The 23,108-nt window shown below is 32.4% G+C and overlaps 1 protein-coding gene across 1 annotated transcript; it reads left to right on the plus strand.

Annotated features, from left to right (window-relative positions):
* Positions 1–4,191: 4,191 nt before the first annotated feature.
* Positions 4,192–22,129, plus strand: LOC146995114 (uncharacterized). The gene is made up of 3 exons (XM_085825582.1): positions 4,192–4,385; positions 13,591–13,877; positions 19,626–22,129. Exons 1-3 carry the CDS (start codon positions 4,223–4,225, stop codon positions 20,070–20,072), a joined length of 897 nt encoding a protein of 298 aa, XP_085681708.1. The 5' UTR covers positions 4,192–4,222; the 3' UTR covers positions 20,073–22,129.
* Positions 22,130–23,108: the final 979 nt, after the last annotated feature.

Genomic DNA, 23,108 nt, shown 5'->3' on the forward strand with positions numbered 1-23,108 from the left:
GCGATATGCTATTAGTCAAAATATACAAGATCTTTTGGGTGGACCTGCTAGCTTAAAGAGTTAATACTTTGTAAAAGTACGGAAAATTAATTTTAATTTTATACTGAAATGATAATAAAATAGAAGAATTGTAGCAAGGGTCTTGCCAGGACAAAAAAAAAAAAAAAAAAAAAAAAAAAAAAAAAAAATTAAGAGGAAAAATATATTGTTAAAAACCAGACCTGGAGAAGTGTCGTCTTCTTCGGCAAACGATGAAACTCGAAAAGGGGGGGGTCAATCCTGAGCATGCAAACTGCTTTCCAACTAGCAGGATGGCGTAGAAAGGGGGGAAAATGTCACTGGGAAAGAGCCAATGAAAAGTGACTGACCGTTGGCATAAACCTGACTCAGTGCAAAGGGGGGGGGGCAAATGTGTTGAAATAAAGGAAAAAAGTCCTAAATAGCGTCTTGCCTTAGAAGTTTGAAGCAAATTGGACTGGGGGAAAGAAAAAAATGGCTAATTCAACAAAATTTTATCTATAATGGTCACAAAAGTTAGCAGAAATAATGAAAAATAGCTATTTGTTAATTTGTTGAGCCATTAGGTATTTTTTGAAAGCCGGATCCCCTTTTTAAAGGGCAACTAGGGTTTTAGGGGACCTAGTCGCCAAATCCTGGGGGCGGAGAATCATCATCCACAACCCTTTTATTTCGGGCGCCACTTGTAGAGTCATTAGGATAATTGGAAGCAGAAAAGATGAAAAATACGCAACCGCCTTCGCCGGGAATCGAACCACGGACCTCTGGAATACCGGCCCAGCGTGCTACCGTTACACCACGAAGGCACGCTAGGGAAGTGGGAGAAATACCTTATAAATTAAAGTCGTAATTCTTCAAGCTAGAGGGCGTTCAAGCTGCAAGAAACGAAATGGCCCATAAGTTAATGAGAGGATAGAATTGGCCAGCAAATGTTTAAAATCTATTTAAAAATAGAATTAAAAGTATTGTGCCAAATTTGAAGAGTAAAAATAGACGCTGTGACAGGAACTATTTGTACATTTATACATTAGATCTTCTGAATCAGCAATTCACTTTACGCCGTCCCATAGGGCTTTAAGCATAAAATTTCATTATCTAACTCAAAAAAATCTAGAAAATAATAAGGTTAATGCCAGCATTTTTTAACGTATTTTTAATTACTTTTTTAGGAATTAGGTTATTTTTGAATATTGTGACAAAGTATAGTACTTCTTCTTGAAGGTGTTATGTTGTATTACCCATTCGTTTAATTCTAAGCAGCAGTGAGTAAATTGCATTGAGGATGACTCTTTTAAGAATATTGGAATTCCAGTTGGTTAATTTAAGTGTTGTAAAGTCGAATTCTCTTCGTTTAACATAGATTTTCAAAAAATTGTAATCTATAATATGCAAATCAAGGTAGTCAATATCATGTTGCACGGTATTTGTAGTATTAAGTCTTAGGCATGAAGAGTAGATATTAGCATTGTACATGTACCTAGCCCCTTACTCAGCTTAAAAGTCCTTACTTGGACTTTGTTTCCGCAATCGTTGGTTGTAGTCATATACTTTCAGTTAAAGAATTGTTTTAACTGATGAAAATATTCATGTTTCTGCAATGTCAAATATTAAAAAAAAATTCGACAAATAACGAAATCTAACTTTTAATGCGGTCTCCCATTTCATATACCTACATTGGAGAAAGTTTCATACTCTTAAGAAAAAATAAAATTATAAGAAGTTTGACTCCCTTACGATAAAAGTTGACCAGGATGTTAAAAAATTTTCGGTTTTTGATGTCATTTTTAACTTGTATTGAGGGATATATTAATTAAGTTAGAATAATTAGAGGAAATCAGTTTAATTGAAGCGCAGCAAAAAATGTGTGTAACGTAATATGTGCACATTGAAGTCATGTGGTGTCCATATCAGATTTTTACTAAAGGGGAAAAAATATATTCAAATCCTCTGACAATGGGAAAAATAGAAAACTAATTTTTTTTCTTTTCTTTTCTTTTTTTTCTTTTTCTTTCTTTTTCTCTCTTTTTTTTTTTTTTTTTTTTTTTTTTTTCTAAAATTAGCTCAAAATAGTTCTCGTTCTAGTAAAGTTGAAATAATTTGGGCGAAACTCAACTAGGAAAATAATTATTGGGAAAAAATATTGTTTATAAAGATTGAAAAAATCGCCAATGCTACTGAAATATTTTTGTTTGTAATTTTACATGAATCTTCAATATACATTTAACTCTAATACTAAGGAAGAATGAAGAAACGATATTACATTCGAAAAATCTCCCCTTTTAAATCACTTGAACGTTTATACTTCTTTCTGCGCATTTCTGCTGATGCAAGTAGGTTTCTTATCAGTTTCAATGTATCAGTTTCATTGCAACTCTTTCTAAGTCAAATGTAATATACCAAATAAACTTTTTTTGCGAAAAATAATTTCACGACAGTTATATAGTTTCATTTATCAGTAGTTTTCGCTCCTTCATAAGTTTATCTTTTCTCCCCCTTCTTCTTTTCTTTCTAATGATTATTTGATTATGGCAATAGGTACGAGGGCTTTCCGCTTCTCACGATTATGAAGCATAGTAAAAAAGATAAGAATTAATCATTGATGAAAATGTGGAAACCCTCGGTAACAGGAAGGTAAAAAATTAATAATTCTTTCACTATTCAAGTTTTTAATATTAAAAAATAGTCCTTTATTCTGCCCATGCGTACAGATATCACAATAATTATTCTGAATAATAATAATTAATGACAAATAGATTAAATTTAGCTGAAAAAAGTCTGAAAGATTTCAGATTTTAAATTACGTCTAAAGGGGCGTTTTTTTAACATTTTGTCTGTTACCTTTATTTATTGAATATCACTTTCTTCGCCTTTAAACCATAAAATTCAGTTCAAGATCAATATTGCAAAATAATTTTAAATTGAACATATCTTTAGAATTTCCGATACACAGTCTCCAGCGCTGGAGATAAACATGTTTTTTCTGTACAACGTTGCCACTGCTCGCTTTGAAATCCTTGAGTTTGTTAATCAAAAATTCGTTAAAGTTTTACAAAATATGAAATCGATAATAAAACAAATTCCAAATTTCAAATTAAGGCTTCCACATGCCCATATTCGCAGTAAAATTACGTCATTCAAAATTCGATGGCTCTATGTACCGTTGTTTTATCACAATGCGCGAAATATACATACATTGATGCAGATTTTTCATTATTTAATCTTTTCAAATATAATATAGGCGTCTGACATTTGGTGGCAACAGTTTGAAAAATGAAACGGACATTTACAGCGAACCAACGCAAAATCGCAAAACGAAAACAATAGTCCTTCAGAGACAAAGCCCCTTTGGATTAATAATATAATTATCATTATTTGACTTATTCATTTTCTTCTCCGAATTAATTTTGTAAAATGTTGCATTAAAGCATTCAGTCTCTGTCTATATTTACGAAACTGCCCGCTTTAATTGTTTTGATAATATAAAAATTGAAAATATATGATCATAAGAAACGTTATGTTGACTATTCATAGTGATGAAATTTATATACAAGTAAAAGCTCTCTGTCTGCCTAAGCTGTCGTATCTCTTTTACATCCTGTTGAGAACTAACGAAAAAGGAGAAGTTCTAAAGCATAAAGAAAAGGATTAATTAACATAAAATATATTTTACTATATAATTAAGGGAGCGGAGTCTCCTGAAACTGACTTCATTGAAAATGACAGCAGAATTGTTTTGCTTAATTACAGAAAACTGTAAAAAACCATGTGTTTCAAATGTTAAATATTTATTTTCTTCTAGAACGTAATTTATTTTTTAACACCGGCGCATAAATGCGTTTTAATCTATTCCTAATAAAACCTAGACACAAAAGTTAGCAAAATCTTTAGAGAAGATTTTCTGGTTAATAATACTTCATACTTAAGGAAGCCCATATATTTCAGTTTTTATTTACTTACTGATTCCGTTTTAGTAATAGACATAAAAGCAGTAACTTCAATTTTTCTACTTTGAGAAGTTTTTAGTGTTTAGCTGAATATTAAAAGTTTACTCCTCTGCAATCGAGGATGGTTGATGTGGACATAAAGAGGTAAAAAACCGAAGCTTGGCGATCATAGCTTGGCGACCGGCAACCCGCCAAAATTCACTGCTAAGATTTGGCCCAAGTCAGAGTCTGCTTGGGAAGTGGAATTAACAGCATCCGTTATGTCATCTGGGGAAATGGGGAATGTAAGGCCCATGCTGTGGGAGGACATTCCTCAGGTGGTAGAAATCTGGCGAGAGACCGGACTGGCAGAAGGAACACATACCATCCAGACTTGGTTCCGGTTCGCTCCGGATGGATTTTATGTGCTAGCCACGGACACAGGTCTGTATTGTCCGGTTATTGTAAAATTTCCTTCGAATATTTAAAATATTCTTCATAATTCACTTCATAAATTCACTTCGAATATTTAAAAAAGTACATAAAATGATTAATGTTGGGAAAATAACATTGAAATTTTTTGATGTTATTTTCTCAACATAGGAATTGAATACAACTGATAACAAGTTTATTGGGAAAGTGCAAGCTCCGCATTTACCATTTAGAAATATTTAACTTAAATTTCTCATAGTTCATCAATGGCAGACTTCATAGATATTATTGCCAGATGTGCAAAGAAAATTTTTTTTCCTTGTAATTTCAGTAATGTCTTTTTCGAAGAATTTTTTAAAAATCAGAAAATTTAAAAAATGCAAACAGGATTGCAAAGTTTTGTTTTGTTAAATTTATCTTCTCTGAATTGCCTAATAACAGATGTTGCTTTCCCAACTGTGAAATGAATTATGGGTTCAAAAGTAGTGAAAGATACAGATAACTGGAATATTAAGGCTGAATTGAACAGCTCTTCTGTAGTATTAGCAATATACTTTTCAATATCTATTATCCATTACTAAATTGAATAACCGTGATATATATAAGACTCATCCTTAGTGAAACATATATAAAAAACTATACTACACAGTTAATCATAAACTAATATTTTAACTATGATATTTCGTACATGTCACGATAGAATTATGTGATCTTAATCGTCCAAGAGGAAATACCTATTACAGTTAACTGTTTTTTGCGTAATTTAAGATTCTGAGAAATTATTGGCAAGGGAAGGCAAACATATTTTCCATTAAATATAATTTTAGAGTCGTTATTTTAATATTTCTAGAAATGTTAGATATTGCTAAGTTTAAATGAATAAATTTATTTTTAAAAATAAAATTTTCTCAGAAAATGTAATTCGTTATGTCCTTTCCCCCCCATAAGCTAAAATTTGGTAAGAAATGCATTATGTTTTAAATGTAATAGAAATATGTTTCAGTTTCATAAAAGCCGGAAAACGCAAAAATATTTTAATTATTCAAAGACAGGAAGCATCTAAAAGATTAATAAACAAAAGTTTCATAAATTATTTTTAACAAAAAGAATGGCCTCTCCGTCATTAACTCTTTAATTGAAATTGTACCTGAACCTAAGATATCATTACTTTGAAATAATCTACTATTACAGCTAAATCAAATCCTCCTGAGAATAAAAACAAACTGCATTTATTATTTAGAAAAAAAAAAAAAAAAAAAAAAAAAAAAAAAAAAGAAAATGATTAAAATGGTTTCCGCTTTGTATTTAGGGCGAGAAGTTCAATTTTCTTTCGTGAAATATTTAAATAAATTATAACTATTGTTATAACGTTTTCCGAAATAAGGATAGTAGCCCTAATTTTATTTTCTTGTGTAAGAAATGTTCGAAAAGTAGGGCAAGAAGAAAACATTTTACGTACATCCACGGTAAAATGGCCAGCTCACAATTTAAAATAATTTTATTGAATAGAATGTAATGGTATTCTGCGTTTGTCAATGACGCCCTCCAATTCCGTCATCTTGTTAGATTATTTCTTGCACTATTTTCTCCCGTGAACATGTCATATATCCTTGAAAATGGTATAATTTATTATTTATATTCCTAAACATGACCATTTTGTTTCGCAAAAGGATTAAATCAGTATAAAATTACAATGTCATTATGCAAGGCATTGTATATTTTATGAATGAAAGTTGCGAATGTGGCTTTGTAACGAAACGTAGTGCAAATTTTTGGAATTTTCTAACAAAATCTTAACTAATCTTCAAATTAAGTGGAATAACATTTTCAGTCTGTGTTGTTGTTTTACCAAATTTATAGATATTACTGGAATTAATTGTTAGGTTATTTTCTTCGTTTAATTTTCGTTTTCAAGTTAGATTTAAATTTAATTATTAGGCGTTAATTAATTAAATGTTCAAGATATGTTATAGTGATGCCATATTCACTTTTTCGCAAATGATCTAATTAAATATGCATTAACATCGCAAACAGTAACAGAAATATATAAAATAAATTCTTTTGGAATAATGGCCTGTACTTGGATTTTCAGATATTACTACTCTAGTTCATTTTCTGTTAAGTTATATTACATTTCAATGCGACCATATTATAATACCAGTTTTCTTAATAAAAACGTTTTGTAACAAAATTAAATATTTAAAATTTATAAATTTTTTGGTCGAGAATGCTTTATGTGGAAGATAAAATTACTTCCCTTATAAGGTATTTTTCCCGCCTTCTTAGCGTGCCTTCGTGGTGTGGTGGTCTGCACGCTGGGCACACCTAGGATTTGGCTACTGGGTTCCCTAAAAACCCCATTCGCCTTTTAAAAGGGGGGTATATATAAGGTATTTCTCTTGTCTTCTTAGCGTGCCTTCGTGGTGTGGTGGTCTGAGCGCTGGGCGCGTATTCCAGAGGTCCGTGGCTCGATTCCCGGCGAAGGCATTGATCATTTTTCACTCCTCCTGCTTCCAAAAAAATACCTAATGTCTCTACACCCTTATTCATTACTCTCGCATTTTATACATGTAGAAATGAAAAAAAAATGCATTTACAAGTAAATTTTGATACTACTACCAAATTATATTAGCAGAAGGTCATAAGGGAAGTTGAATGAGTAGGAAGAGGATAAATATAATGAAATTATTTTTGACAAAAGCAAAATATCTCGAGACAAGAGAAGCTTGCTTTCCTGTCCTTCCATTTAAAAATTACTCCAGAGCTTATGGTGACAAAATGAAGATTATTCATTTTTGTTGCTGTTTTTATTGTCGTGTCTATGATAAAGCCTCTTTAAATAGTGTCATGAAGGAAGATAACAGCCCTATCATCATACAGGCTGAATAGTATTCAAAAGGGACGTATATATGTACGCGCTTATACAGATGGTTCATCTGATGAGACAGTCACTTATCTACCTGATTGTGTCTCTAATCTCTAATCGGGGTCTCTTAAATAAGACTCCAATTTTTTTACAATTGGGCAAGGATGTCTGGACAATAAAAAATATGTGGAATTGTCAGTTCTGTGTCCGGGCAGTTATTACACTTTTTGTAGATTTTCCTGCCCTCTCTGCCAATTTTCAATTTTCTACGATAGCTATTATTTTAGTTATAAGTTGACGTTATGAAGCTGGTGCTGTATTGGAATTGAATGTTACCTCAGTCTGTATTTGGTTATGGTATTTGCATCTGAAAGGGAGGATCTTAACGTTGGTGAGATTTCGAGTCTCTTTTGCCAGTTTATTGTACGTTCTCGTTACCTGCGATGTTGACAATCGCTGGAAACCATTGAAGAATGCACACCTGATCTAACTTTTGAAACTTCTTTGGGCGAAAGAGGATCCCGTGGGTGATCAAGGAACTTCCATCCAAGATTGCCTGTAGTCACAGAAGACAACGAGTCCTTTTGCTTGCACAAAAATGGTAAGCCTCCGCTACATATTAAGTGCCTCCGCTATTTCTAGAAGCTCGCAAGTGGAGTTAAAGAGTAAGGCTCCAGCACAGGTTTATGTTGATAAATTGTATCACCTGGGATAGTCAGAAATACTCCAAAACGTCCATTAGTGATGGTCTCATCTATTTGTATAAACGTGTACACAGTCCTCTTCTGGATACTGTTCAACCGTTCTGATCCCTTTTGCTTTAATAACATCAACAGATTATTCATTAACACAATGTATATAATCTTCCATTAGAGTCTGAGGAAAAACAAGTACGGTATCTTATTAAAATTCTTAACTGCCATGAGAAAACGTCAGTATTAGTAACAAGATATTACATATCAGCAAATGATCTTTATTTCAGTTTTTATTTACTCATGAATATCTCCATTTTCTGTTTTTATAACAATGAAATTTTATAATAAGAATGATTCTTAAGAATCTTACTTACTTAATTAAAATTACAATACTTAAATTAAAATAATTTTGAATATATTGCGTAAACTATCTGACTGAAATTGCTGCCAGATTCTTGAAATCGCAGAAGAGTTAACACTAATGTGACCACAGATGGTACTTCTGTACTAGATCTGGTGTTTTCTTATTTTACGATAATACAAATAACACGAACAGCATGAAACTTAAACATGAGTTTAATATTTTTCTCTTCTTTTTAGTTGCACAGGCATGATTCATCTTTTTTGTCCCCTCCTTTTTCTCCCTCTTCACTAAGCTTATCCTCCGAAGTCCCATTCTCTTAAAATACGACTAACTATTGTCAATGAAATTAAAAATTTTACAAGTAAAGCACTTCTGGCATACTATGAAATAATTAATCTAGTAAACCCAAACCACCTTTTATTGAAGCATTCCATATATTGGGCCTCAATGTGAAAGTAATATTTATGGAATTCTCAGGAAATGAGATATAATGCCAACGCTTAGTTGCTTTAATTAATTCAACCTACAGAAAAGAAATATAATCGATGTTGTACGAATTTCAATTCATTACATGCTGTCTCAGCTTGCTTAGAAGCAGGTGAAATGACATTTCTGTAACTGGAAGAATAAAAATATCATAATTTTGTCAAAAAATTTTTGTTTGTTTGTTAAGTGACATTTAGTGACAACTTTCTAATGGATTAAAGAAATAATTACGAGAACTTAATATAGAATGGCACGTTTTGAAGAGTGATAAAGCACTGACAAAAAGTCAAGAATTCCTGTATTTTAGAATAAAGTTTTCGGAGAAAGGATTTCTGTAAGTGAATAAATATTTTCTAATTAATGACATTAGGTAAAGTCGTGTAAATACTTCTTTCATTTATCCGCAGCATCTGAAATATATACATATATATATATCTTCAGCAGTTTATGACACTTTAATACTCTTTCCTTGCAACTTAGCAGCAACCTGAGTAGTTGCCTTAGTTAAGACTGAATTAAGTCTCAGACTTTAAATTATTAATGAGAATTAATTATTTAAAGGTTTCAGAAGACCTCACAAATGTTTCTGTAAATTTGAAAATCAATTAGAATTTTTAGGAGCAGCAAAACCCGAGAAATCAGCCTGAGATTCGAACTCCGGATCTTCCGATGACAGTAATAGAAATTACACCCCAAAGGCATGCAGTGAGAAAGGAGAAAATTTCTTATATTCTCCCCGACTTAAAGGGAGGTTGGGAAGGGAATAAATCCAGATAGCGACGAATTATCATCCATTACATACGGTCGTTGGAACGACGGTATAAGGAGCCGCGAAACACGAGAAATCAGCTAATCCTTTGCCGGAATTCAGACTCCGAAACTTCTGTTACTAGCTGGACGTGCTACCGATTACATCACAACTGCGCGTAATCAAGAAAGAGAAAATTCCTTATGTATTGGGGTATGGTGCATACTATAATCACGTTCTTGATATAGCGGCAGAAAGCAGCTGCTTGTAGTTTGTTCCTCATTACTAACAATACAACTGATTAATTAGAATCAACCAGTTATCAACTATGTGATTTCTGCGTATTTGCATTCCATCCATTGCGGTAACATGTGTTTCGAATTGCAATTTAAGTTATTGTAACGCACTGAACATTGTTATCAATCCTGTATTAGGAGTTTCGGAAGCATTATACTTTACCACTGGTCATCTGGCTAAAGCAGCAAAAATTGGACATTTTGTAATGGGATCGAATCTCACGAAGTGAGCTGGTCTGGTGGAGGCAACTAAGTGAGATGAATGTGTGGGGAGTTCATGATTCTTCCTATAGGGTATACGGTATAATTATTTATAAATCCTTTCTAAAAGCTCACCTTTAAACAAACAGTACTGTTTGGGCGTAGTCAATAAACTACTGACCAATCCACTGAATAGCGTATTTAGTATTCTGATATACGTTCTTCACTTCCTTTCATGTAATTAGTACAATTAGAAAAAAAAAATACTTCTACTTGAAGACTTTAATATAAAGTGAAAAGGAACTACCATTAAAAATTCAAAACATTAAAAAAAAAAAAAAAAAAAAAAAAAATACACAAATGTAAAACATCATAAAATTTTATTAAAAAAAACTATTCTGTAGCAGTTACTTAACATATGTCGTAAAAACCATCGTTTATTAATTAAAGCAAACCCTGTAAATGTGCATAGTAAAAAAGATCTATTGTATATGTTATAAATCACATATATTGTAATTTATATCAATCAGTTATAAAATAAAAAAAAGCGTTAAATAAAGACTTAAATTATCAAAAACTGCGTTTGTTATTTTTTAAGTAAATTTTTAAAGCAATAACTGTTTTAAATTGTTCAGTTTGTAAATTAAATAACAGACTGATTAAATTTAACGTTAAATTTGAGATTTAATTTGTCAAATGGCAACAGATCGAGAACTGGCCGCATTAAATGGTGCTTGGAAGATGAGTTAAATATGTTCGTTTCACACGGTGGGAACACTTGCCAAACTCCGATTCTAGATCTTTCTTTTCTTCTCAGCAGTCGGTTTTACTAGGATATGATTTATATAAGTGGTGTGAACACTGAACTTCTTTCGAAGAGTAAAAAAGAAATTACATTAAGCATAAAAAACCTGTGAAGATAAAAATATTTTCACTGTCATAAAAAACAGGAAAAACTGGTAACAATATGTGCTATTTTTGCTGAAAATACATTTCTTTAGATATTTAAAATGAGATTTTTAAAGAAAAATTACTTACTTGGGGGGGGGAAGGAAATTTGAAATGAAAGAAAAGGAAATATTTCTCGTAAAAATAAAGGAATTTAAGAATTCTCCACTTTGAAGTACACTTTCAAAGACTAGATAATTTTCCGTATTTAAATTATAAAACGTGTCATAAAAATGTTCTCAAATAAACTCGATTGCTAACTTTAGAACTCGTTATTCTTAGGATGTTATCTTGTAATAAAGTTTTAATTTTTCTACTAAATTCATTTATATGTTTTTCTTATACTTGACATCGCTCATCGGCTGCAATAAGAATTCTGTTAAAAATGTTTATCACAAAACATTGTAAAATTAATTTTGTTTAATAATATGTTGTATTAAATTGTGTTGTTATTAGCTCAAAGGGGCATCAGCACGAATGGGCTATTAGTCTCAAAACGGGATTTTATGTCGTCCAGTATAAATGGCGAATCACTTTTCAAATTGTAGTCACAATATTTTATCACCTTGTACTATACTTAAAGAAATTAAATAATGAAGTCTGCATGTATGTATATATGTTCCTAGTACTCGGAAAAACGACAGCACTTAGAAACATCGAATTTTTGATAACGTTATCCTTCTCCTGAACATGTGCAATATTTGGTGTACATGTTCAGGGGTGCACCCCTGAATATATCCACCAAATACTGAATTTTATATTTCAGATTTTGCAAAATTTTAATGAATTTTTGATTAACAAACTCAACAATTTGAAAGCGAGCTGCGGCAACACTGTACGGAATAAAACACTTTTATCTCCAACGCGCGAGGATGTCTATCGGAAATTCTAAAGAGACGTTGTTTTTAAATATTTTGCGATTTTGCAGTGGAATTCAGTTGTATATGGGGTAAGTGCGAAGAATATGATATTTAATTAATAAATTTAACACACAAAACGTTAATATTTGAAAAAAAAAATGAGTTTTGCAACCCATCTTACTAAAAAAAACTGAATATTGATGTGACGAACTGAGAAAAGTCAGGAAAAATAGAAAAATGCATGCAAATTAATAATCGAGTTGGATTAGCTTATGTCGTTTTCCATCATAGTTCTGAACTGGAATGCAAACTCTTTAGAATTCCCAATGAATGCAGTGTTTTCCAAGCCGAATTACTGTGCATTAGTGAGTCAATAAAGTGGATATCCAACAACTGTTCGCTAAGTGCTAAATTTCTTATTCGCACTGATTGTCTTTCATCCTTATATTCTCTTAGGAATATCTTTTCATGTAATACCTTAATTGTCACTTCTCATGCCCTTCTTAAAGAACATCAACACCTTAATAACAAAGGTGTTGATGTTATCTTTTCTCATGTACGTGGCCACACTGGCAATCTAGGAAATGAAACGGCTGATTGGTTGGCAAAACAAGCTACACATCTTCAAGCAATTACTCCAATGATACTCCCCATGTCATTTTTCAAGAACAAAAATAGGGATGATACAATACTCAAGTGGAATGAACTATACAGGAATTGCCTCTTTGACTAAACTTTATTTTCCCTCCATTCCTCACAGATTGAATAATAAACCCTTTTTCTGCAGTTTTGAAGTTATTAAATTTCTAACTGGACATGGTAAATTCAATTCATATTTGAAGAGATTTAAATTATCTAGTACAGATTTGTGTTCATGCAATTTCGGGGGAGTGCAAAATGTCGAACATTTGTTGTTCTATTGTTCAAAGCTCAAGGAAGGACGAAAAGAACTCATTTCTAGGTTCTGTGAATATTATATTTCCTTCTCCTCTTCACGTATTTGACCAACATAAAATGGTTTTCTCTTTCTTCTGTAAATTTATCTCTTACGTGTCATCTGGGAATTTGCAAGTTTATTTTATTCTGTGTTGTGTTTTTGTACTTGTTTTCTTGTTTTCTTTTTTTCTTTTCTTTTTTTTTTTTTTTTTTTTTTTTTTTTTTTTACTTACTTCTGTAAGCCTTGTGTAATACTATGTGCTGCACAAGGAATTTAAAATTTTCAATTAAAAAAAAAAAAAAAAAAAAAAAAAAAACACTAAACACTGCATCGGGAATTTTACACATATGCTGCTATGCTGCTTTTAAATTTTTTGCAATTTGTTTTTGAACTGTATGAGGCGGAAGTACGGAAAAAATAATGCTTAATAATAAAGCTAAAAAGAAGAAAAAAAAATGGGTTAGCAGGAATAAATGCAACAGCATACTGGTAGACTGCGAGCTCAGTGAGCGCATAAAAAAACCTTAACAAATCCTTTTGGACAATCCTTAGGATCTGAAAGCTTTCAGATTTTTTATTTTTATTTATTTATTTATTTATTTTAATATTATGTTGAATTATTGAACTATGCTAGAAGTTCATGTCGCATAATAATGAAAATAATAAAGCAAGGAATAAGGCAAGGAATTAAATTTTATTAATTATGTTACATCATAATTGATAAAACTATTGCTAGCATTACAAAACTGGGATTATTATACAAAAAAAGTGAGTGTACATGCATTTGCATTCTTTCTATTTTTGTTCTCTTTCCAGGTGAAGTCCTTGGAATGTGTGCAGCATTAGCACTGCACGAGCGTTTAGCATTCGTGGGTTTGTATGCAGTAAAAAGATCTCATCGAGGTCAGGGTCTTGGACCTCGTATATGGAAACGTGCAATGGAGCATGTAGGTGATAGAAATGCTGGACTAAATTCAGTTCCTGAGCATCTGCGGACGTACAGGGATTTGGCTGGATTTCGAATAGTAGCGCCTTGGAGTACTCTCATTTGCGAAGGAGTGCCCGACGTTAATAGTCTCGCTTGGGAAGTGGAAGGTATTCAGGTATGAAATTAATTTTTATAGTGAAAATTCCCCATCCTCAACATTAGAATACAGACACAAAGGTTTATTTGTTTTACTTTCTTTCAAAAGTCAAAAATAATCCCTTGCAGAATCAAAAGTTACAAAATTCGGTAATAAATTTTTATACTTTAGTCATTCCTCAAATAAGCATTCTTTGGAGCCAGAATCACAACTGAACTAGAATTAAAGATTAGTGTGAAATATAAATCTTTTAACACAAATATAAGCACAAAATAGTAACAGGTCACTGACAGTCAGACAAGTTGTAAGTCTAGTTTAGTTAGTCAGGTTCCTTTAATTTTGCTTACACTTTTCCCTCCTGATGTTCAAATCACTATTGTCCAGAAGTGTGTATACTTCGTAAGCCCATGTTTACGAAAATTCAATGGTTATCAAGGTAAATAAAAGTCCTGGTTTGCTCTTCTCTGTTAGTAAATTACTGGTTAAGTAAGCTGTTTGTCATAAACTTCTGCAAACGACAAGATACACTGCTAAAAAAAAAAAAAAAAAAAAAAAAAAAAAAGACAGTTCTATATCTCCCGTTCTATTGGGCCGATTGACGAAATTCAAATTACGTTTTTCATGTCTCGAAATCGTTATTTAGAATATGTATTAGATTTATATACATCATTATTCTAATATATGTATTGTTGCACTGAAAGCGTTAAAATGACACAAAATGGGACTTTTTCTGAAATAACATACCGATTTTTTTCCATACTTCGATTCTACGACTCAAATTGCCCATAAATACTAAATTTTGTTAAATTTGAAATTTACGGAGAAATTAAAAAATTTAGCTTAGCACATTTTTTTCAGTTTTCGCTAAGAATATAGATTCACTTGGCGAACTTCTTAATATATGGCAACCTATTTTCCTTTCCCTTCCATTGTGCAGGAGCGACGCGCCAAAAACTCTTAATTTTTTGGAGGTATGCTTAGAAATACATCTTCTTTAAGACGATGGTAAAAATTTTGTAGAATATGATTCAAATTTTTTTTCGAAACATTTGTAAAAATTATTTTAAAAATACAAATTTTAAAAATAAATCATAAAAAATGGGCGAATTTTATTTGGAATGAACCCGAATTTCGAAATGGGAAAGGAAGAATAAAATAAGTATAATTAAAAAAAAAAAAAAAAAGACATATTAACAAATATAATGCCAAATTCATTAATTAATGGCAAATTATTGAGGAGCTAAAATTTTGAGAGCAAATTTTTTAAAAACTACTCCCACGAATTTCACAAAACTTGGCAGTTTGGCATAATTTGAGTCATAGAATCGAAATATTGAAAAAAATTGACATGTCATTTCAGAAGAGGTTCGATTTTGTGTCAAAATATCAATATTAGAAAAATGCTATATGTAAATCTAATACATATCCTAAGTCGCGCTTTCGTTAAATGAAAAACGCAAGCTGAATTTTGTTAATCGGCCCAGTAGAACGGGAGATATAGAACTGTCCCTTTTTTTTCGCGGTGTGCCATCTCTCAGTCATAGCTATAAAGAAAGAGCTTTTTCAGTTTACTTGGCATTTTTTTACAAAGCACTGAAAGCATTAAAATTAAACCTTCTGAACTTCTAGTATTGGAACTATAGTTTGCGGTTTTTCCCCTAAACTTGCAAAGAAACCTTTAAGTTAGGGAGATCAAAATAAAACTGAGCCGGAAAACATGGATACTTCCGAAATTAAATTTATAAATTTGTTAGGTATATTTTAAAAGCAGGATCGATGAAAAATTAGCAATGCCTTCGCCGGGACTCGAACCATGGACCTCTCGAATACGCGCCGAGCGTGCTGACTACTACACCACGAAGGCATGCTAAGAAGGCGAGAGAAATACCTTATGAATTAATCTTTTTAAATGAACACCCAAACTGTTTTCTACCAGAAACGGCTACCGCTGATGTCAACGCAAAGCTTTGCTAGATTTATCAAACTGTGAAACACGCATAACAGCTCTGCGTGGATACGAATCGTACTGCTGAGCTCTGCATAGTATGAATTTCCCCGAACTATTCTTCGCATAGTATTCAACAATGAACACTCGTTATTTTATCGCTAGCACCATTCTGTATCCATTCAACTAATCACTAAAAATATTTACCCCTCTCATTCAAATAGCTGGTTGCTGGCGCGTGCTTCTGTAATATCCAATTGTGTCTGTCCATTTTCGAATAATTGCTTCGCTGTTTAGGGTACGTTTTCATAAAAAATCTATCTGAACCTTGTTCGGAAAGCAAGTTTTCTGGGCCAGTGTTATTTTATCCACCATATATTTTATTTTGTCCGCCCTGCGTAATTTAATTCTGAATGCATATAACTTGATAAATATTTGAATTTCTTTCTATCTGCGAAGTTTTATTGCAGTTAATTAATTCCTATGTATCGGTGATAAATGACTTACTACATCAAAGTTCAGCCTATTTCATTAGGTGAATCAGTGAGCAATGAGCAGTGCAGTAAAAACTAGTTTTTTGTAAAACACACAGATTTACTTCAAATTCAAATTAATCATTATAATACTTGAAAAATAATCATTACAATATTTGGCACACCCGTATTACTTGAAAAGGTTTCCATGCTTATTTATAGCAATGCGTTTCATCGTTAAGTAACATAGATGCTTGGTAGACAATTTATATAAATGCTTATCAAAAGACCTAATGAAAATTAGAATTTAATAAAAATTCATATTAAAAAAATCTAATAAAAATTTCCATAACTTTGAAAACAAAAACAAGATTTAAAAAAAAGTGCCTTTCAGGTGAATGAGCTTTCATGATAAAGATTTTAGCTTAAATGAGGCAAACAACACAGGGTGATTCATAATTTCCTCTAACTTTTCGAAAGTATATAGGCTGGTGCAGCAAAATGATGCATGTCAGTATATAAGGTATTTCCTCCCTTCTTTCCGCATGCCTTCGTCCAACCAGAAATATGCTCAAAGCCAAAAACCTCAGTTTAAACACTGGGTGCTTATTTGCACTTTGGTAAGGAATACGGAAAGGAATAGTTATAAAAAAGGCTGAAATTACGAATAACTGGCTAATTAACATAAAATTCCTTAAAACTCTTATACCCATCCATCAAAATGAGTCTATAATTCATACATTAAATCTTTCTAGCTATTGTTCGACTTCATTGTAGTATGACTAGCAAATTTTTGCTTAAAGACTTGTCTTTAAACGGTAACAAAATCCAACAAAACCTTTTTGATTTAAGCCCTTTTGATTGAGCTTGAATCCAACCAAACCCGTTTGATTTGAGCGTACTCTCGTGTTTCTTTCGTCTTTTCGCAAATTAAGAGCTGCCCTACCTTCATTGTTAAAATAGTCTTGAATAAGTCGAGCATTCGGTTTCTGATAAAGCCATCGATTCGGCGTGGCGCTCAAAGGGGCTAATATAAAGTAATGTCAGTTACCTGGACATCGAGCTTTAGCGTGAATCTTTTTCACTTCAAGCATGTTTCTCTGAAAACACATATCTGATAGACTGGGAGTGAATTACCTAATGCTATTCGAAGTTATAATTCTTAACCTTTCTAGCTTTAACTCCTTTCTCTCTCTTTTTTTGTCTTGTCTTTCTGTTCCCCCCTTCACCATTTCTTCTTCTCTCTCTCTTTCTCTTTCTTCTTTTCCCCTCTCTCCTTCCCTGCCTCTTTCTCTTGACCCGCTTTCTTCTCTTCTCAATAATGGTCAAGAGTGGCTTCAATATTTTCTTCTTCAAAACTCTCACCATTTACAATTGCATTGCTTAATTGCGCTTTTCTCATTCCCGTGTCAATATCAAGACCAAAAACCTCAGCTAAGTGCAATAGCTCTTCATGCTTGGCTCATTAATTTGAGCCAAGTTCTAGATTTCATCTCAACTACCAAATTAAAATGCAATATGCTAAGTTGATATAGACTGTCATAATACACAATATTAACCCGTTTTAGCGCTCAAAAGTATACTACAAAATACTAAATTTACTATATAAATATCCAAATTCACCTCTTAACATTCAGCAGTAAGTATAATGCATCGACAGTATAGATAAGAGATTTACTTCTTTCTCAGTTTTTACTGATAATCAGTATAATTCACCGTTGATATGAAAAATCATTCAAATAATTCACAGAGAATTACCTTTCCTTCTCACTTAATTTAAATACAGATTTTTCTCTGCCTTACTAGCTTAATACACTTAGGGATTTCACTGAAATTTTATCGTCTTTACGCATATATATCATTGTTAATAAATCATTGCTAATTAATCAACTTATATCACAGATAATGGCCGAGCAAATTTTGTAATTTGATACAACCCCAATACAGTTTCAACCCCAATTTTAAACTCAATTTGTTTAACAGAATTTTGATTCCCCCCTTAATTAAGCCGGAAGATTATTAACGGGTGTAATTAATTAAGAGATGCTCATGTGAGCTGTTTTCTTCTGTAACCCAAGTACGACACTTTACTGCAGGGATTTCTGCCATCACTCCGTCAGACTCTTAAGCGTGGAATTTAGTTGATGAAGATCTGATGATCCTTCTGGCAGTGACGTATCTTCAGTGTCGAATTGATGTGCCTTCGATATGGAATTCCTTCTTTTGTGACTGAACTTTCGGACTTTCAACGGCGAACTTCTCGCTGCTATACCGGCGTATTGGTACTGTTGTCAAAAATCAGGATTTCCATCAAGCGGATGTTTCGAAGCGCTTAAAAATCCTTACACAATTTTCACGTCGTCAAGAAAATCAAGACGGAGAAGTTAAAAGCCTAAAACTTTTATTTCTAAATTAAAATGCAACAAAAGCTATTAACAATAAAAATCATAAAAAAAAGTCTTTAACATTTGATGTAATTCATCAGGAACCCATTTTTGAGAGCGAACAAGTATCTCCAGAAGCGAAAGTCTTCCTTTGTTCTGTGCGCATGCCTTTTTATATTCGCGCCCACTGGAATGTCCACAAGGGAATGGCTGACTCTATGCCATTAAAGGTTGTCTGGAAGAAACATTCCTAAACGTACCTCGCATATTTTTCTCCCCCCCCGAAACAAAATGAGGGCTCTAAGCCTAACTTTCCAAAAGCATAAGTCAATACCTTTAAAACCGTATAAGGTATTTCTCCCGCCTTCCTAGTGTGCCTTCGAGGTGTAGTGGTTCTGCACGCTGCTCCGATATTCCAGAGATCCGTGGTTCGATTCCCGGCGAAGGCGGTTGCTAATTTTTCATCTTGCCGGCTTCTAAAAAAATCCTGATGTTTCTACAACCTATTTTTCAAGAAATGAATTTAAATATGAGCTTCTTTTTCACACCTTAACCCAATATTCGTCAAATTCTATATAGCTTAAAAAATATTTCATCGCTTGTATCATTCTGATGTAGTTAATTGTTTCTGAATAAAATAATTTTATAATCCATGCATTTGTTTTGATTATTATACGTAGAAAAAATAAAATTTACTTTTCAACTTTTACGTGAGTTTTTCTCTTTATACTTTACGTAAAATGATAGAATACTGTTATACTAATGAGTCTCTTTAACTTGATCAAGATATGCCTTATAACAGCTGGCATCAAAATCAGAAAACAATCTTTAAACAGAGTAAATTTTGCCTGAGAATATATTCTACAATTCATAGATGATTTTTTATTATTGAAAATTTTAAACGTATCTAAGCTTGCAAAACCAGAAAATACAGTTAACATCATTTTCCTTTTCTTTCCTATAGTTTGTCTCCATTCGAGCATCAATTCTTCCTGCTGTAATTAATTACGATGCTAGTATACACGGGTATGATCGTTCCAAAGTCGTGACTCTCAGTGTATCCGAAGAAGACAGTGTTAGCCTAGCAGCTGTACGCACTGGAACAGGAAAAATCTGTGGTTATGGCTGCCTCAAGCTGAATGTGCAGGGCTCGCTACTAGTCGGTCCTCTGTATTCTGACAGGGGCATCATAGCAGAAGCTCTTCTGCGTCGCCTCATGAATGAATTTCCTGAAGAAAGCGGAGCAATTACTCTTCCTATTATAGACTGTAATACGGAAGCTCTGCACCTAGCTGACCATTTAAACTTAAATGATAGAATCAGAGTGCCTCGTTGCTATACTAAAGAAGAGGTTACAGCTAATTTTGGAAAAATATTTGCCCAACATGCTCTTAATTTCTCTCCTTTTTAAGATAATATTTGATAATGAGCGTTATTTTTTATTTGCATAATGTAATGTTAAAGTTTGTGCATCCTGCATTTAAATCCTTGAAATGTTCTGCTGCTTATCATATTGTAAATCAATTATTAGTAAAACACAGCAGCTTTTGCTACTTTTATTTATCGTAAGTGTAATTTAATTTGTTATGCAACTTCATATATTTATATATGTCATTTAAAATGAAATTCGTTTAAAATGAATTTATTCTAAGCCACAGAATAATTGCACCTTATAAAAAAATCTCGCAAACTTTATTTCTCAAGCCATCTTGGTCGGTATAATGATTAGCGAACTCGACTGTTGCATCGTTGGGCTTAGGTTTGTATTCTGGAGATGGTACGAATGTTTGCAGTTCTCAACCCATTCTAGTGTATGTAATACCTGTTATTTCGTTTAATGTACTTTGGGAAGCATTGTGGTGATGGCATTGCTTATCAGCGAGACCGTTGGATTCGGCCATTCTGGTACGTATATTAATCAATAACTGTCCGGCACTGAATTAAAATGCATTTCACGAAAACGACACCGAGAGAGAGAATGTTTAGTACTGCAATAAAATAATATAACTTCTTCCTTCTTGAATATCTCTCTAGAGAAAACTGGCTCGTATTTATTTCGCAAGCGGGAAAACCATGAAGATCCAACACGCCTTCAGTTAGACTTTGTATATAATAGTTTAAGATAATGGTCTTATCCACATAGCAACTGATGAACTAAAGAGTGTTTAAAATATGCAAGAAAAGTTGCCAAAAAAGATTTATATAGAGAGTTAGAAGCTCTTAAATGTTTTAGTATATCACAGTACGGTGCTTCCCACATTTTTATCTTCTCGATTTCCGTTAAGTATAACTTCAATTTATTACCACCTATATGCATTTATTTCCTCTGAGAAAGGGGGTATGCCAGGCTAGAAAGGGCAAAATTAGAAGAAAATACTGGGATAACAAAGTAATAATAATAATAATAATAATTATAAACATATAGTTATTAGTAATTAATATGTATAATTTAATTACTAATTATGAAAAATATTCATTTTTGCTTCCTCCCTCCACCCCGAAAAAAAAAAAAAAAAACTTCGTAAATTTCCGAAGATTAGCAAAAATCGTTTTTCGACCTGCTTGCGCATCGCAACCAAAGAATCCTTTAATTGCAACTATACAGATAAGTTGAAAATTCTGCTTACCTCCATGGTCACTCACCCACCTTCTGTTTTCGTTTTTTATTTCTTTATTTTTTTTTTCTGCAAGTTCTATGTTTGCGCTTCTTGCAGAACCATATTCCTGTTTAGAGAAGCATAACTGATAGGTGAGCGTTTTTATTAGAATATTTTAGATTTCGATTTAAAAATGTAATCAATTCAGTCTTATAGAAGTATCATTTCCAAATTAATTTTGAAATTTTTATTTGAGCACAAACTAAGAATACTTTAATTTCATATTTTCTAAATAATTACTGATCATATTATATTTGAAGTACACATTTTCTCCACTATGCTTTTATTTTATGAATAAATAGTGAGTTGCATACCGTATCTGCAAAAACTCAAATACTTTCCTAAATCTCTGATACTTTCTAATAACCTTTCAACAAAAAATGACGGCTAAAAGTATTTTAATGTTTCAATACAGACTCGTAACTTTATCGCGCTATTAGATATTTAGTGACGGATTGTTGTGTCCAAAAAGTCTGCTTAAAAGTGTACTTGATCTGCAAGCATTAATGTTCTTATTTATAATAATATGGCTCAAGTTTGTAACAGTATCTGCTGCAAAAGACCTACTGTATACTGTACAGTATCAAAGCATACAACAATGCCTGCTTAAACAGAAGGATGCCTTCACAGAAATCTTTTCCATCTAATAAAGAACATTAGTACCATAAAAATGAATTATTATGTATTTCTGCAGATGGGCGATTAATGACGTGCGATAAAGAATGCAACATTCTAGTGTTGTAAAATACATAAATAAACTTTTTTTGTTGTGTATGTGTTTGCGTGTATGTAAAATAAAAATATTTGTACCTTATAAAGTCTCGTTTCCTTTGGTAGCATCAAATGTTCGAAACTTCTATGACTTTAAGTGAATTACCACTATACTGTCTTGTAAAGTATCACAGAGATTGGGAAAGGGTGTAAAGGACTCTCACATAAAAGTTAACAGAAGCACTACTCTTGTTTATAAAAATAGCCAGCATTTATGGCTTTAATTAAAAATAAGGTATTAGACTTGACCAAGTACATGTATATTAGCCTAATGGCTAAAACAGATAAAGAACATTGAAGCTGGCTCTGACCTAAGTCGGCGTGACAAGTCTAATGGTGAGAATAAAGCAATGTCGCAGAATACTAATCTCAAGAGAATCAAAATAGCAGAGTAGTCTTCAGCAGGCGAAACATGCAATGATTCTACCTTCTAAATCCTTCATTTAAATATATACTGTCTCTTTTCCACCTAATTTGAATAAATTCGAGCTAGAAATTTATATTCTGATAGGAAAGTGGGAACGAGAAAGGTAGAAAAGCCCATTAACATATAATAACTGGCTAATAGACTGAACAAAAATTTATAACTTGTTACATTGAGATTCAGTTCTCTCATTTGGGAATGGGCAACGAAGAAAGTTCAAGATAAGATAAGAATTTAAGTTAGTATTCAATAACTGAATTTTTTAGTTTAAAGAATTTAAAAGCGCTTCGTTTTAGAAGAAGGGAAAGTACTAAATATCATGCATTACTGATTATGCATATTATCATTATCATTACTGCTCATATATCAATTCATTATTCGTAATAATACCATTAATAATATGCACATTATAATATCATTACTGATAACACTATCGTTACTGACTATGCATTCCTTAGAAATTATGGTCAAAATCTTCGATAACCTCTCAGAAAGCGCTACAGGGGCAGCAGATACCGCACGTCAACAGAAGATAAGATAACACAGAAAACCATGGATCTTTCAGACTGACAGTCAGTCTTCACTAACCATTTGT

The sequence above is a fragment of the Stegodyphus dumicola genome, chromosome 10 (assembly GCF_044657685.1).
Source record: "Stegodyphus dumicola isolate Sdum_Otavi_A_Nest chromosome 10, ASM4465768v1".
In the NCBI taxonomy this organism is placed as follows: domain Eukaryota; kingdom Metazoa; phylum Arthropoda; class Arachnida; order Araneae; family Eresidae; genus Stegodyphus; species Stegodyphus dumicola.